Source organism: Pantherophis guttatus, chromosome 1 (genome assembly GCF_059756535.1).
Source record: "Pantherophis guttatus breed Tessera chromosome 1, ASM5975653v1, whole genome shotgun sequence".
In the NCBI taxonomy this organism is placed as follows: domain Eukaryota; kingdom Metazoa; phylum Chordata; class Lepidosauria; order Squamata; family Colubridae; genus Pantherophis; species Pantherophis guttatus.
In genome coordinates this window covers 153863215-153878709 of record NC_142063.1, presented here as the reverse complement: position 1 = coordinate 153878709, position 15495 = coordinate 153863215, and the positions used below count along the sequence as shown (strand labels likewise).

General features: G+C 41.9%; 1 protein-coding gene across 1 annotated transcript in view; it reads right to left on the bottom strand.

The window, feature by feature from the left end:
- The window catches only part of RAPGEF4 (Rap guanine nucleotide exchange factor 4), a 172735-nt gene that overhangs the window by 145335 nt on the left and 11905 nt on the right, over positions 1–15495 (bottom strand). Inside the window, exon 2 of the mRNA XM_034427509.3 lies at positions 2217–2359. Coding sequence (XP_034283400.2) covers positions 2217–2359 — 143 coding nt within the window. The remainder of the gene's footprint in view (positions 1–2216; positions 2360–15495) is intronic.

Genomic DNA, 15495 nt, shown 5'->3' with positions numbered 1-15495 from the left:
TCAGCAGTTATACAATCAAAACTCTCTGTAAGATTACACCATGATTCCTTTCTTTCTATAACCTATTCTTTCCAATCATCAAATCCATAAGTCACAAAATATTTTTTATGCAAAAAGTCCATAAAGTGACTTTCCAGTCATTGATGAATTTCAATCATGCCTTTAATCAAACAAGTCAGTTTGGCCATCTCAATTTTGTCAACCATTCCTCTATGGTGGGTAGTACTGAATCTATCCATCCTTAGGTAATAGTGCTGTACTGACCTCTTTCCAGTTGTCAGGAATCTTCCATTTATGTAAAATAATATACATCACTTGTAAAGATTACAAACGTTCATCCTCCAAACATTTATAGTAAGAGGCCAGCAAACCATCTGAACCAGGGGTGGGTTCTACTTATCTTTACTACCAGTTCGTAATAGGAGTGCGTGCAGACGTGCGCTTCTGCACATGCACAGATTACCCATGATGACGTTGTGGCGGGTGGGCACAGCCTCCCGCCGGTTTTACTACTGGTTCTATTGAACCAGACCGAATTGGGGGCAACTCACCACTGATTTGGACCTGTTTTAGACTTTTTAAGAACTTCACAAACTTCCATTATTATTATTGGTATATTCATAATTTATCTCTGATTCTCTGTAATCTTTGGTAATCTCGATCTTTATATAAAGTAGAATAATACTAATGAAACACTTTTTGCATGTTTCCTATAGATTTTTCAATCTTTTAAATTTCTTCTTTCATATGTTTTTTTTTATCTGTATAAATCTGTCTTCCATTTCTTTTTTTTTAAAGCAGCCGAACTATTGGCAACTGTTTCTCCTGCTAAATTCCTCAAAGGTTTTCTGCAAGAAACCTGATGTAGTGCCGTTGTCTGCAAGATGCTCTGGTGAATCTCTTTCCTTCTCTTATTTTTGCTGTTTTTTCTTGTTGATGCCATTGTATTATGGCTCCAAAGTGAAAATATACCAGTTAACTAGGGTGAAAATAAGAAGTCAAGCTTCTCCTTTTTTATTTTCCTGTTTTGCTTTTCTCTTTCCTTAACACTCTAATCCCAATTTGCTCTCCATAGATAAATCACTCAATCTGGGTCATTCATTCATTTTATTTATTTGTATCCCACCTTTATTATTTTTACAAATAATTCAAGGCAACACATATCCAATAATCTTCCTACTACTACTGTCCCCACAATAACCCTGTGAGGTGAATTGAGCTGAAAGAGAGAGACTGGCACAAGGTCACCCAACTGGCTTTGATGCGTAAGGCGGCATGAGAACACAGAGTCTCCCACTTTCTAGCCTGATCCGTAAACCACCAGACCAAGCTACTAGACCAAACTCTCAAGTTACCCTTACCTTATTTTGTACAATCCACCAATTATCTACTTTCCTTAATAGAAAATAATCAACATTCCCACAAAGATCCTGCTTGTCTACTTAATTTTATTATCTTCAAAGCAGGGTGGATTTGATTTAAATCGAGTTGATTTAAATCACAATTTAAATCATGATTTAAATCACTAGTAAAAAGGCTTGATTTAAATCAACTCGATTTAAATCATAATTTTTAAAGAGCAACTGTTATCTCTGCTACTTCTTTGACCCATTGTTGACTCACCGATAGTCCCAGTGTTGCAGAATATACAGCCTCATGCTACATAACTAAGCTCCATTTCATGCTGAATAAACTAAATTATTTATGTATCTTAAATAGAAAACTATCTTACGATAGATTTTTACCCCAAAAGTTTTTTATTAAAATAAATTCAATAAAAATAAAAAAAATCCGATTTAAATTAAAAAAAAATCCGATTTAAATAAAAAAAATCTGATTTTTTTGATTTTTTTTAAAAAATCATTGATTTTTATCCACCCTGCTTCAAAGGCATTTTCATCAAGATATTATTTTCCTAAAATTACTGTCCCCCACTTATCTGTTTAAAACTTTCTTAAATCACAATCTATTAAGCTTTTCATGTTAAGTCAAAATCCTTTAAGATAGAGCTCTTTTCCCCGCTCTCTTCTTAATTCTAAAAAGAAGGCAACTCACCCAGTGTCTTATTCTTTCCTGCCAATTGGAAGAAATAAGTTGTACATTTTTAGTAAAGTTATAAATTAACTATATCCAAAAGTGTTTAAAGAAGTGAACCTTGTACAAGTCAATTCCTGGTTTATTCTTCTACATTATTTTAATCTTTAAAAACAACTTACATGTAATACCCTTTTCCAAGTTTTCATAATAGCCGCAGAGACATATTTGCTGGAGAAGATTGGGATGAAATTTCTCAAAAGCTTTTACTTCTTTTAGGCGAGTAAATATAATATCCACATCTTCACTTGAACGCTCCAAAGGTCTGCAAAAATAGGAATGACATTAGTTTATCATCTTTCGCTTTTTGAGTCACAATATTCAAAGATGATGATACTGTACTGTAGGATTAAAACCAAACTGTCAGCTAAATAGAGCTACAATACAGGAGTCAAAATTGCATGCAGCTTAAGCCAGCCAAAATCCTAAATATAATCAACCAGCAGCAACAATAACCACAGCAACAACCTAACCTTGATTGTAGATCTCTCTCTTAGAAAATTAGGATCATCTTTAAGAAATTATTTTATCTCATTAAAATCAGAATATTAGAATTCTATAATAGCCGAGTGACTCTCAAAAGCATATTTTTACTAGGTGTCTCTTGTGAAAAGATGATAAATGATACAGGAGTAACTCCCAGTGTTACATACAGGTAATCCCCATCTTATGGCCACAATTGAGCCCAAAATTTATGTTGCTAAGTGAGAAATTTGTCAAATGAGCTTTGCCCCATTTTACGACTTTTCTTGCCACAGTTGTTAAGGGAACCACTGCAGCTGTTAAATTAGTAACATGGTTGGCTTACTCCGCCCAGGCGCTGCCAGAACCCGGCGCAGCCTGCTCATCTTTCTCCCTTGCACCACCCTCCCTCCCCTTTTTCCCGGTCTTCGCCACCTGCTTTTCTGCCCACCTCCAAGACCTGTCTGTCCCCCCCTTTTTTTTCCGAGGGCAGCTTCTGCTTTCCCTTTCGCCGCCGCCACACCACTTTGGGGTCGGTGCTCACCATGACCTTGTTGACTGCCTACAGTAGCAGGGCGGCTGCGCACCTCTTGGGAGCCAAGAATTCATCATGTATCATTTTTGCTGCCAGACATGCAAGTGCTTCTAGTAATCTGAAATATGTTCTTGCTAATATGATACCCAAGTAACATGGTTGTTAAAGTGAATCTGGCTTCCCCATTGACTTCGCTTGTCAGAAGGTTGCAAAAGAGGATCACATGATCCCGAGTCACTGCAACCGTCATAAATATGAACCAGTTGTCAAACATCCGAATATAAACCACATGACTATGGTGATGCTGTCATGATCATAAGTGTGAAAAATAGTAATAAATCACTTTTTTCTGTGCTGTTGTAACTTTGAACGGTTCCTAAATGAACTGTTGTAAATCAAGGACTACCTGTATTTTAATATACGTTGCTGTGAGACAGCCTGTATGATCTCATGGTTAGAAGGGATTAGGATTGTCAATTATGATTTCAAATCGAACTCATGGAAGCTCATCAGATAATTTTGTGTCAGTCTTCTTGTCTCAGCTCAATCTATTTAACTGAAATACTGTGGGCACAGAACTGGAGGAAGGGAGTACTATGTATATTGCCTTGAGCTCTGGGAGGAAACAACTAACAAATAAACTGTAGAGATTAAATGAAATGAAGAAATAAGTATTCAGTGACTGTGAGCCCTTGAGCTACTTTTTTTAAAAAAATCAGGCTTACATTACTGTAATATTTTTCTATTCAGATAGAAAAAAAAATACTACTTAGTACAATAAGGACGAGGAAACCAAGTCAGCCATGAAACAAGTATCATAAAGGTGACTGGCATAAGCGCTGACAAGAAGGGGGAACATATTTTCAGACACCAAACTGTTCTGTCTCTTTGATTTACAAAAATTATCTTGAGGTCAAATCACGGCTAAAGTGTAAAGGAAAAGTTCTTACTTTTCATCTGCAACATAATAAAGAGCAGCAATGCAGGAAAAAAAAAATATCAAGCTACGCTCTTCTGAAACCACCAGCCTAAACTATGCATTATCTTCAGAAACATAGCTTTCTGAATGGAAAAAAAGTTAACAATGTACCTCTATGTTCCTGTCTTGATTGAAAGGAAACTGTATTGACGGATAGTTGATACTGCATAGGACTAGCGAGCAAATGTAGCTGAACTTGGCTGATCAAGTAGGGTTGGATTGAAGTACAAGTACTGTACTTGACTGAAATACCATCATAGAAACCCAAGCTGTAAATTAAATTAGGAAACTGGGGGGGGCGGCGGGGGGGGAGAGAGAATCTCAGTAGGCAGCAATGGAGAACCATTATGTAAATTAGCTAATTAAGGCAACTATACAAATTAATCCAAAGTCAAACTAAACTATAATGAGACTTTATTTAGTCTGGAATAGCATTACTTTATGCAGAGTTTTAATAGCTATTGTTTTTATTTTATTCTGCTTTATTTTAGGGATGTTCCTTCTAGCCTTCAAGAAATTCCATAGAAATTGATAACAAAGAAATCACCAAATCTTAATTAATGATTCCAAAATTTTGAGTTGAGTACTGGATTTTTTAAATAGACAGTCAGATAGCAACAGCGATAGCATTTAGACTTATATACCGCTCCACAGTGCTTTTCAGCCCTCTCTAAACGGTTTACAGAGTCAGCCTATTGCCCCCAACAATCTGGGTCCTCATTTTACCAACCTCGGAAGGATGGAAGGCTGAGTCAACCTTGAGCCTGGTGAGATTCAAACTGCCAAATTGCAGGCAGTCAACAGAAATAGCCTGCAGTACTGCATTCTAATCACTGTGCCATATGTCTCTTTCTTCATAGCTAATTTATTTATTTAGTCAGTGGGTCAATCAATCAATTTACTTTGGTCCCTGACCAGCAATTATTTTTATGTGTTTAATTTCAGAGCATTGACAATGGCTAAAATTCAAAAATTAACCAAATACAACAAAAATTGTTAAAACTATTGTTAAAACTAATTCAAAGGAAAAGACCTGGCTGAAGAGGGAGGTCATATAGTATAGTGGTCACCAATCAGTGGCCCGCGGAGAAATTTTCGTATTTTTGCATTTTTTATATTGCACTCATCCTCAAGGTATGGCCCCTGGGCTAGATATGGCCCAAGAGCAATTAATCTGGCCCGCGCACGGGAACACATGGCTGCACTGCCCACATCACCCCACCCACACGCCAGTCCCCACTCTTAAGGCCAAGCACAAAACTCACCTTGAGTAGAGTGGTGCGAGCCACACGAATTGGAACTGGAAGGTAAGACCAAGAGCTCACCGCGCTCAGCCAAGTGACTGCATTGTGGGGGGGAAGGTTCAGCCACCTTTCGGGCCTACATCTCTCTTTCTGCAAGGCCTCTGGGTGGGACCGTAGTAGTCACAGGATTAGCTGGTTGGTCATCCCAAAGCAGCTCCTCCACCCGGGTGCACTGGCCTGCCAGGGAGCTGCCTACTCCCCGGCAGGCTGGTGGACGAGCTGCTCTGGGATGACCAACAGGCCAGTCCTCTGAGTGAAACTACTACAGCTCTGGAATATGGGACTGGCCATGGTGGGCCTGCAAATCTCTGCCCTGGGATGGCACTTGCAATGTGCAACTTTGGATAAAAAGGAGCGCAACCCTCTCCGTCCGGAATGAAATAACGGTGCTGTTGCTGTGGTGGAGGAGGGGGCGGCACAAGCGGTCAGAAGCAGTGGTTGCGATGGCTGGAAGCTGCGGGAGCGAAGAACTACTTTCATTTGCACGGCAACAGCATTCCGCCTCAGTATATTTGTGCCAGCTGGTGGCGCAAGGCAGCCCTCGTCTCCTGCTGCTTGGGACTTGGAGTGGTAAATGGCGTCTGGTCTGGTGAGCAGCCGGATTTTGCTCTCCATTGCGGACACCCTGAAGCGGCATGGGAAACTTTGGTTGGGCTCCTCGAGAGACGAGAGTTGCAGGGGCCGATCTGGCATCCGCAATGGAGAGCAAAATCTGGCTGCTTCCCAGACCAGACACCATTTACCGCTCCAAGTCCCAAGCAGCAGGAGACGAGGGCTGCCTTGTGCCGCAAATATACCAAGGCGGAATCCTGATGCCGCACTACAGCAGAGAAGAAGCCGGATTTTGCTCTCCATTGCAGACACCAGATCGGCCCCTGCAAGCTGTCATCTCTCGAGGAGCGCTCCCTGAAGTGGCGCGGGAAACTTTGGTCGGGCTTGAGAGACGAGAGCTTGCAGGGGCCGATCTGGCATCCACAATGGAGAACAAAATCCGGCTGCTTCCCAGACCAGACACTGTTTACCGTTCCGAGTCCCAAACGGCAGGACAGGAGGGCTGCCTTGCGCCGCAAATATACCAAGGCGGAATCCTGATGCCGCACTACAGCAGACAGAAAAAGCCGAATTTTGCTCTCCATTGCAGACACCAGATCGCCCCCCTGCAAGCTGTCATCTCTCGAGGAGTGCTCCCTGAAGCGGCGCGGGAAACTTTGGTTGGGCTCCTCAAGAGATGAGAGCTTGCAGGGGGCCAATCTGGTGTCTGCGATGGAGAGCAAAATGCGGCTTCTTTGCTGTAATGCGGCATCAGGATTCCACCTTGGTATATTTGCGGCGCAAGGCAGCCCTCGTCTCCTGCCACTTGGGACCCGGGGCGGTAACAAGTGTCTGATTCGAGGAGAAGCCGGATTTTGCTCTCCATTGCGGATGCCAGATCGGCCCCCTGCAAGCTCTCGTCTCTGGAGGAGCCCGACCAAAGTTTCCCGCCTCACTTCAGGGAGTGCTCCTTGAGAGACGAGAGCTTGCAGGGGGCTGATCTGGTGTCCACAATGGAGAGCAAAATCTGGCTGCTCCCCGGACCAGTCGCCGTTTACCACTCCGAGTCCCAAGCGGCAGTAGACGATGGCTGCTTTGCGCCACCAGCTGGCACAAATATACCGAGGCAAATGCTCATGCTGCGCAAGTTCAAGTAGTGCTTCGCTCCTGCACTTCCTCCAGTCCTTGTTGGTGCTCCGTGCAGCTTGGTCTCTCAGGGAGATGGTTGACTTCCTCTCAGCCCTAAGACACTGGCTGGCCCATGAGATGAGAGAGAATGAAAGAGAGAGAGAAAGAGAATGAGAGAGGGAGAGAATGAGTCAGAGAGAGAATCAGAATGAGACAGAGAAAGAGACAGAATGAAAGAGAGAGAACGAGGGAGAATGAGAGAGAGAGAGAGACAAAGACAGAGAGAATCAGAGAGTGAGAGAATGAGAGACAGAGAAAGAGACAGAATGAAAGAGAGTATCAGAGAGAGAATGAGAGAGAGAGAGACAAAATGAAAGAGAATCAGGATGACAGAATCAGGATGAGAGAGAGAAAGTGCAGGAGAGAGAGGGGGGAGAGAGACAGAAAGAGAGAATGAGAGAGATAGAGTAGGAGAGAGGGGGGGGAGAGAGAGAAAGAGAGGAGGGAGAGTGCCTGAGGGACCCCATCACGGCGAGTCCAGGTGCTTCATCAAGCGGCGCGCTGGATTTGTATTAGTGGTCTGCAAAATTTAAAATTATGAACTTGGTGGTCCCTGAAGTCCAAAAGTTTGGGGACCCCTGAAATAGGTCTTTCCCCCAAAACTTAAAAGAGTGGAGAGGGAGTGAAGTTCCTAGGAAGTGAATTCCACAACTTGGGAACAACAGAGGAGAAAACTATCTTTCATATGTCTGGGCAAGAGAGATAAGAAAATAAGAAGGCCTGCTGATCAGACAGATTCACAATGAAATAGTCATAATCATGTCCTAAGTGTAATGCCATCTGTCAAAAACATATTAAGTTTATATACTATACGTGCCTTTCTGCGACAGGTCAATGCAAATACAATGGCTTCTATTATATATGTTGCAGTTAAAAAGCAGAATGGAATCTGGGATCTAAGAAAAAGCAATTATCAGTGAAAGTATGAAAGCAAGCCAGCATAGTCAAAGAAGCACACAGAAAAAATGACAGTACTGTATTCTGTTGCTGCACTTCATTTGCTCACAAGTATCTATCTGTTCCTGAACTTAATTCCAATAAAACATTCCCCAAATACCTTTTCTAAATATACCACTCTGATTAACTTCTACTTGTTTTGTCAGTAATCATTGGTATTTTTTCATAACCTTCACTAAAATAATATAAGGAAATAATCAAAAGCTTTCCATTTTTAAAAATTTGAGATTCAAAAAAAAAAAAGTATTTTCCTTTAGTTCAAGTAAAATCCAGAATAGCAAGCGTTGCCTAAACTTCTGGTTTATTTATTTATATTTATTTCTCTATCAAACTTTTTAACCACCCATCTCCTCACAGAGGAGCTCTTATTCCCAATCTATGATAATGGTGGTAATGGTGAAGCCTCCTCGCCTGATTTAAAAGCCCCGGGGAACTCAAATGATGGCACACACCTCTGAATGATCCTAATAAAAGCATTTTAGTATTGTGGATAATCTTGTCGTAAATCAATCAAGCCATTTATATTTTGTCAGCCTCTAAAATTCAATTATAAAACAATTATCTATACATAAAGAGCTAATAGAATCAGAGGAGAAAAGACAGTACAAGTAGTCCTGAACTGATGACTATTTGTTTAACAACTGTTCAAAGATACAATGGCACTGAAAAAAATGACTTAATGACCAGAGGTGGGTTTCAGCAGGTTCTGACCAGTTCTGGAGAACTGGTAGCAAAAATTTTGAGTAGTTCAGAGAACCGGTAAATACCACCTCTGGCTGGCCCCGCCCCCATCTATTCTCTGCCTCCCAAGTCCCAGCTGATCGGGAGGGAATGGAGATTTTATAGTATCCTTCCCCTGGAGTGGGGTGGGAATGGAGATTTTACAGTATTCTTCCCCTGCCACACCCACTAAGCCATGCCCATCAAGCCATGCCACGGCCACCAAGCCACACCCACAGAACCGGTAGTAAAAAAATTTGAAACCCACCGCTGCTTACGACTGTTCCTAGCACTTAAGACCATTGCAGCATCCCCATAGTCACAATAATCAAGGTTTTGTTGCACGGCAACCATCATATACTATATTTACAATGCAGCATCTCAGGGTCCTCTAATAGCGACCTTTGTGACCTTCCCAGACAGTTTCTGACCAGCAAAGTTAATGGAGAAAGCCAGATTCACTTAACAACCTTATGGTGACCTAAACATCTGCAGCAATTCATTTAACAACCATGGCAAAAATATTGTAAAATCGGCACAACTTACTTAACAATGGTCTTTGCTTAGTTAGCAATAGAAAATCTGATTCTTGGGGTCATAAATTGAGGAATACCTGTAAGTGAAACCTATCTGCGATCAGAAAGATAAGAACAACTTCTGGCCTTAAAATTCTTTCCCTGCCTTGGAAGTTTATTCTAATATAATGTTATGGATATCACCTGATCAACATTTCTGTATTCGACGTCAAAGCCTTGATGTTTGCAAAAAAAACAACAACAACCAAAAACACCCCTATTTCTTTCATCATTTTGAAGCTTTGTACCAGGAGTTCTGAGTAGTTCTTGGTACTCATAAAGTACCAAGATGGTAAGTCATCAGTGCCAGCTGCATTGGAACTTTTTTCTTTAAGTTATTCACAAAGAGAACTATTTGGCAGATGAGTATCCCTCCCTCCACCTTTGCAGTAATTATGCAGGAATTTGTATCATTTGATCCAGCCTTCGGGAAGATTCTCACCGCAAGGATTGCAGGAGGGAAATTCCTTTCCTTTTCAAATTAGACGTGCAAAAAGCAGTAGAGTAAGCCATAAAGAAATCTATAAATCTGTCTCTGCACCCCAGTTTTAGCTGAAGTACACACATCAACAGGTTTCGCCAAACAGAAATTAACAATAGCATCTGCAAAAGGAAAAGAGTTTGGGACGTGTTAATTCCACCCAATTCAAACACTGCATATGAAAAACATACCGCCCAGTGGTATGTTTTTACTACCAGTTCTGTGGGTGTGGCTTGGTGGGCATGGCAGGGGAAGGATACTGCAAAATCTCCATTCCCTCCCCACTCCAGGGGAAGGATACTGCAAAATCCCCATTCCCTCCCCACTCCTGGGGGAAGGATATTGCAAAATCCCCATTCCCACCCCACTCCTGGGGGAAGGATACTGCAAAATCCCCATTCCCTCCCCACTCCTGGGGGAAGGATATTGCAAAATCTCCATTCCCACCCCACTCCTGGGGGAAGGATACTGCAAAATACCCATTCCCTCCCCACTCCTGGGAGAAGGATATTGCAAAATCTCCATTCCCACCCCACTCTGGGACCAGCCAGAGGTGGTATTGCCAGTTCTCCAAACTACTCAAAATTTCCGCTACCAGTTCTCTAGAACCTGCTGGCTTTCACCCGATACCGCCCAAATTTTCAAAGTGGCCTGCAAATATCTTGAGTGTGCACTACAGGTAGTCCTCGACTTGCCACAGTTCATTTAATAACCATTCACAGTTACAACGGCACTGATAAAAGTGACCAGTATGACCATTTTTTTTCACATTTAAGACCACTACAGCATCCCTTTAAATGATCAAATTCCAATGCATGGCAACTCGCTCATATTTATGATGATTGCAGTATCCCAAGGTCTTGTGATCCCCTTTTGCGACCTAACCAGCAAAGTCAGATTCTCTTAACAACCATGTAATTAAGTGAACTGCAATGATTCGTTTAACAGGAAATGTCGTAAAATGGGGCAAAACTCACTTAACAAACGTATTACTGAGCAACATAAATTTTGGGCTCTATAAAACATTGGCTCATCTCAATGGTTATTGTCCATAATGATAAGCAATGCTCTCTATAGAGAATATTTTTAAAAAATCCTAAAAAAGCTTTTTAGGTTCTAAGTGTAGAAGGTGGGATTAAATCCAAGGCTTTTCATTTGGAGTTTATCATTAAGCTGTGCCCCTCATATCTTAAAGACCATCTGTTCCCTTCTGATTGGGCTTTACCATTACAGTCATTTGCAGATGCTTCCATTCACAAACATTAAGCCAAGAAATAGGGCCTTTCCAGTGGTGGGATTCAATTTTTTTTAACAACCGGTTCTGTGGGCACGGCTTAGTTGGGGGTGTGGCTTGGTGGTCATGTGACTGAGTGGGCGTGGCTAGCTGGTCATGTGGCTGGCTGGGCGTGGCTAGCTGGTCATGTGACCAAGTGGGCGTGGCTATGTGCATAGGGACTAGTCAGAGGGCTGAAAAAAGTCATTTCCGACTGGTCCTCACACTTATGACCATCCTCACATTTATGTCCGTTGCAGCATTCTTAACAACCATGTCAGTCATTTCACCACTACTTCTCTTCACCACAGTGACAAGATAGGGCGCAAAACATAAAATGTGAGGACAGTCGTAAATTCAAGGACTGGTCAAAAGTGCGAGGAACAGTCAAAAATAACTTTTTCAGCCTTCTGACTAGTCCATATGCACATAGGGACTATTCAGAGGGCTGAAAAAAGTCATTTCTGACTGGTCCCCACATTTTTGACCGGTCCTCGCACTTATGACATTCCTCACATTTATGCCCGTTGCGGCATTCTTAACAACTGTGTCAGTCATTTCACCACTACTTGTCTTCAAGTAGTCACGGTGACAAGATAGGGTGCAAAACGTAAAATGTGAGGACAGTCGTAAGTTCGAGGACTGGTCAAAAGTGCGAGGACCAGTCAAAAATAACTTTTTCAGCCCTCTGAGTAATCCATATGCACAAAAGGATACAGCAATAGAGAGGGATGAAGGAAGGAGAAGAGAGAGGGAAGAAAGAAGGAGAGGGAAGGAAGAGAAGGGAGGAAGGAAGGGAAGGGAAGGGAAATTAGAGTAGGAGTGAGGGTAAGAGAGGGAGGAAGAGAGGAGGAGAAGGAGAAAGGAAGAGGAAGTAGGAAGGAGAAGAAGCGGGGGGGGAGAAAGTAAGAAGGAAAGAAAAGAGAGAGGTGGTAGGTTTGAGGAGAAAGATTGCTGTACAGTAAAAAAGATGAAATGGAAAAAAGGCAACCCCAAACAAATATAAAGATATTAAGATAAAGAATGAATTGTTAAACTTTAAAGAATAAAAGAGAACAAATATGAATAAATAGCAATAATTAGAAACACACATACAAACATACAATTTATTTTCTTTGAACAGAGTATTTGGCCGGTTCACAAATTTAAACAGTGTTTAGTCATTTCAATTAAATTTACAATTGCTATATTTCCTTTTTGCCATATTTATTCCTTATCTATTTTTTAAAAAAACCAATATTACCCTTCATCCTCATCTCTAATCTTAATCAAATTTAATTTTTCCCTTCTATTCTATATTATACCCCTTCCCATTGTCATCTATTTTTATATCCATCCTCACATTGGTTAATTATGTAATATTACAGTTGTTTAATATAAATTCAACATTTTAATATAAATCAATTAGTTATATAACTATCTTTTTTGTATATTAATCAATATGAACATGAATATTCCAATTATTTCCATGCAATCCAATTTCTTACAAATCAATTATATTTACCAATAATAATAAACCAAATAATTTCCCCCATATATTCCTCCAAACCACAACTTAACCATTTCTGCTTTCAACACAATATACAATTAATAGTATCTCAATTATTACAATTCCCTAGTTAAATAGAGCTTTTTTTCTTTTGTGTTTTAAAATCTTGAACTCTCCTCTTTTTCCCTAAATTTCCCATTGTTTGCACCTACCTTTTTTGGTGAGGAAAAAGAAATCTGCCTGCCTAATTTTCCAACATTGCAGCAAACAGCAAAGCCAACAGCCTGCTTTACTTTCAGTTTCATTTTTCAGCATAGCTAGGGGGGAAAAAATCTGCTCCAGAACTCTTTGCAAGCAAGCAGCAGAGCCCTAAGCAAAACAGCTGAGAGCAAATCAGCTGAGAGTCGGGAGGCCGATCTAATCAATGGGGTAATTAGCCTATGCTGAAGCTCCGCGGGCCAATAAAATTACAAAAATACACCGAACCCTTTGTTAAATTGCTGGCTCGCCCGCCCCTCGCCCACCACTATTTATTGGCAATAAATAGTGGTGCAGAGGGGCGGGGCAAGGGGCGGGGCGAGCCAGCAATTTAACAAACGGTTGGCCGAACCGCCTAGAACCGGCAGAATCCCACCACTGGGCCTTTCCTGATGTGAAGTTCTAGATGCCATTCTTGAAATGTCCAACTGACAATCCTTTAATGTTTTTCCCTGCCACTATATTTGCTTCTGTTTTTAATCAGTAGAGAGTCTGATCTTATTAATGCTACTGGTTTATTCTGCTTATTCTATTACCAGGGCTGATTTCATTCATTATACGCACTGATTTTATAATGTTTATGATGTCATTTTTATGCTGGAACTGCCTTTAGATTGTTGTTACAGTGTAGTAAAATGACAAGGTAGAGTAACTTTCAAGATCCTAATAAATAAATAACAAAAATTATTTATTAAAGATAATTTTTAAATAGCATTAACCTTTTTAAGATACTGTACTTCCAGAGTATGACCCGAGATTGAAGTTAATATGCACCCTGAAAACATTACAGAGCACTGTAATATATAGTCCCTGTACAAGTAATCCTTAACTTACCACCACAATTGAGCTCAAAATTTCTATTGCTAAAAGACAACCGTTAAGTGAATTTTGCCACCATTTTATGATTTTTCTTGCCACAGTTGTTAAGCGAATCTGGATTCCCCATTGACATTGCTCATTAAAAGGTCACAAAAGATGGTCATGTGACCACGGCACATTGTAACCATCATTTGTTTGCTTGTTTGTTTGTTTAAGAAAATTTATATTGCTGCCTATTCACACATGGCAATTCAAGGCAGCTTACACAAATATAAAAACATCATATATAAAAAAATAAAACTAATGGAAGAAAATAATAAAATAATAACCCTCCAGCCTGGCAACAACCCATCACACAAGGGGCTCCATCCCGCTCGGGGTTACCCCAGGCCTGCTGGCAGAACCAGGTCTTCAGCACCTTCCTAAAGAGTGTTAGAGTCGCAGCCAGTCTAATCTCTCGGGGGAATGATGTTCCAGAGAGAGGGAGCCACCACGGAAAAGGCCTTCTTCTGGATCCCACCAGGTGTATCTCCCTAGGGCTGTGATGGTGAACCTATAGCAGAACCCTCTCTGTGGGGATAGCACTGAAAACCCAACAACCAGCTGGTCATCGGGTTTCCGGGGCACACGTGTGCCGGCCAGTTGGTTATTGGGTTTCTGGCACTCTGGCATACACATGCCTTCCTGTTTGGGCACTCTGTGCCTAAAAGGTTTGCCATCACTGCCCTAGGGCTGGGATGGCGAACCTATGGCACGTATGCCAGAGGTGGCACGCAGAGCCCTCTCTGTGGGCACGCATACCGTCGCCAGCTGGTCTTCTGGGTTCCATCGCACACCATCCAGCTGCTCTCCGGAACCCGGAAGAGAGCAACTGGCCAGTGCGCATGCACCCCGGAGCAGCTGGCCGGGGCACATGCGTGCGATGGAACCCGGAAGAGCAGCTGGTTGTGCACCAGCCGGCTTCTCTCTTCCAACTCTGGTGCTCTGGCGCATGCGCATACACACACGCACACGCTGTTGTGACTCCGACCCCCGAGCCCATATTATCAGAGGGAGAAGACTTCGAAAGTGAAGGAGAGGAGTTGGCAAGGCCTCCCTCTCCAAGACCCTCTTCTCTGGCAATGCCTCAGGTGTCCTCCGAAGGCCAAGAGATAGACCAGGAGCCAGGCACTTCCGAGCAGCCGCAGTTAGACAGCGACGGAGATGAGTCTTGGCTAGATCCCCGACAGCATCGGAAAGATAAGCGCGCGCAGCAGAGAAAGAGGGGTGCCAGAGATTAAGCTGAGTCACTGGACCACACCCCACAGGGGATAAAAGGGGGTGTGGTGGCCATTCAGGACAAAACTGAAAGGCTAGCAAGTCATACTGCATTTCTGGAACTTCGTTATATGCCCTCCTTGGATTTATTATGGAATGAACTTGACAATTCTTTGGCTTTGTGGACTTATTTTGGTGTATCGGACGGAGGAGAAAAACCTCCCTTTGTGAGTAAAGTCTTTGGCAGGCAGCTACTGGGTTGCTGCCAATTCTGTTATCTCAAAGGAATTCCTGACTGCTGGTTTTATTAACTCCTGGCTGACTGTTTGTGTGCGTGTATGAGATGGGGACAGAACACACGCACTCATTTTGGCACTCAATGCCAAAAAGATTAACCATCACTGGACTAGGGCATGAGTGACCATGAGTAGGGATTAATATGAATCAGTTGGCAAGAATCTGAATTTTGATCATGTGACCATGGGGATGCTGCAATAGTTGAATAAATGTGAAAAATGGTCATGTTATGCTTTTCATTGCTCTTGAAACCTTGAATGGTCACTAAATGAATTG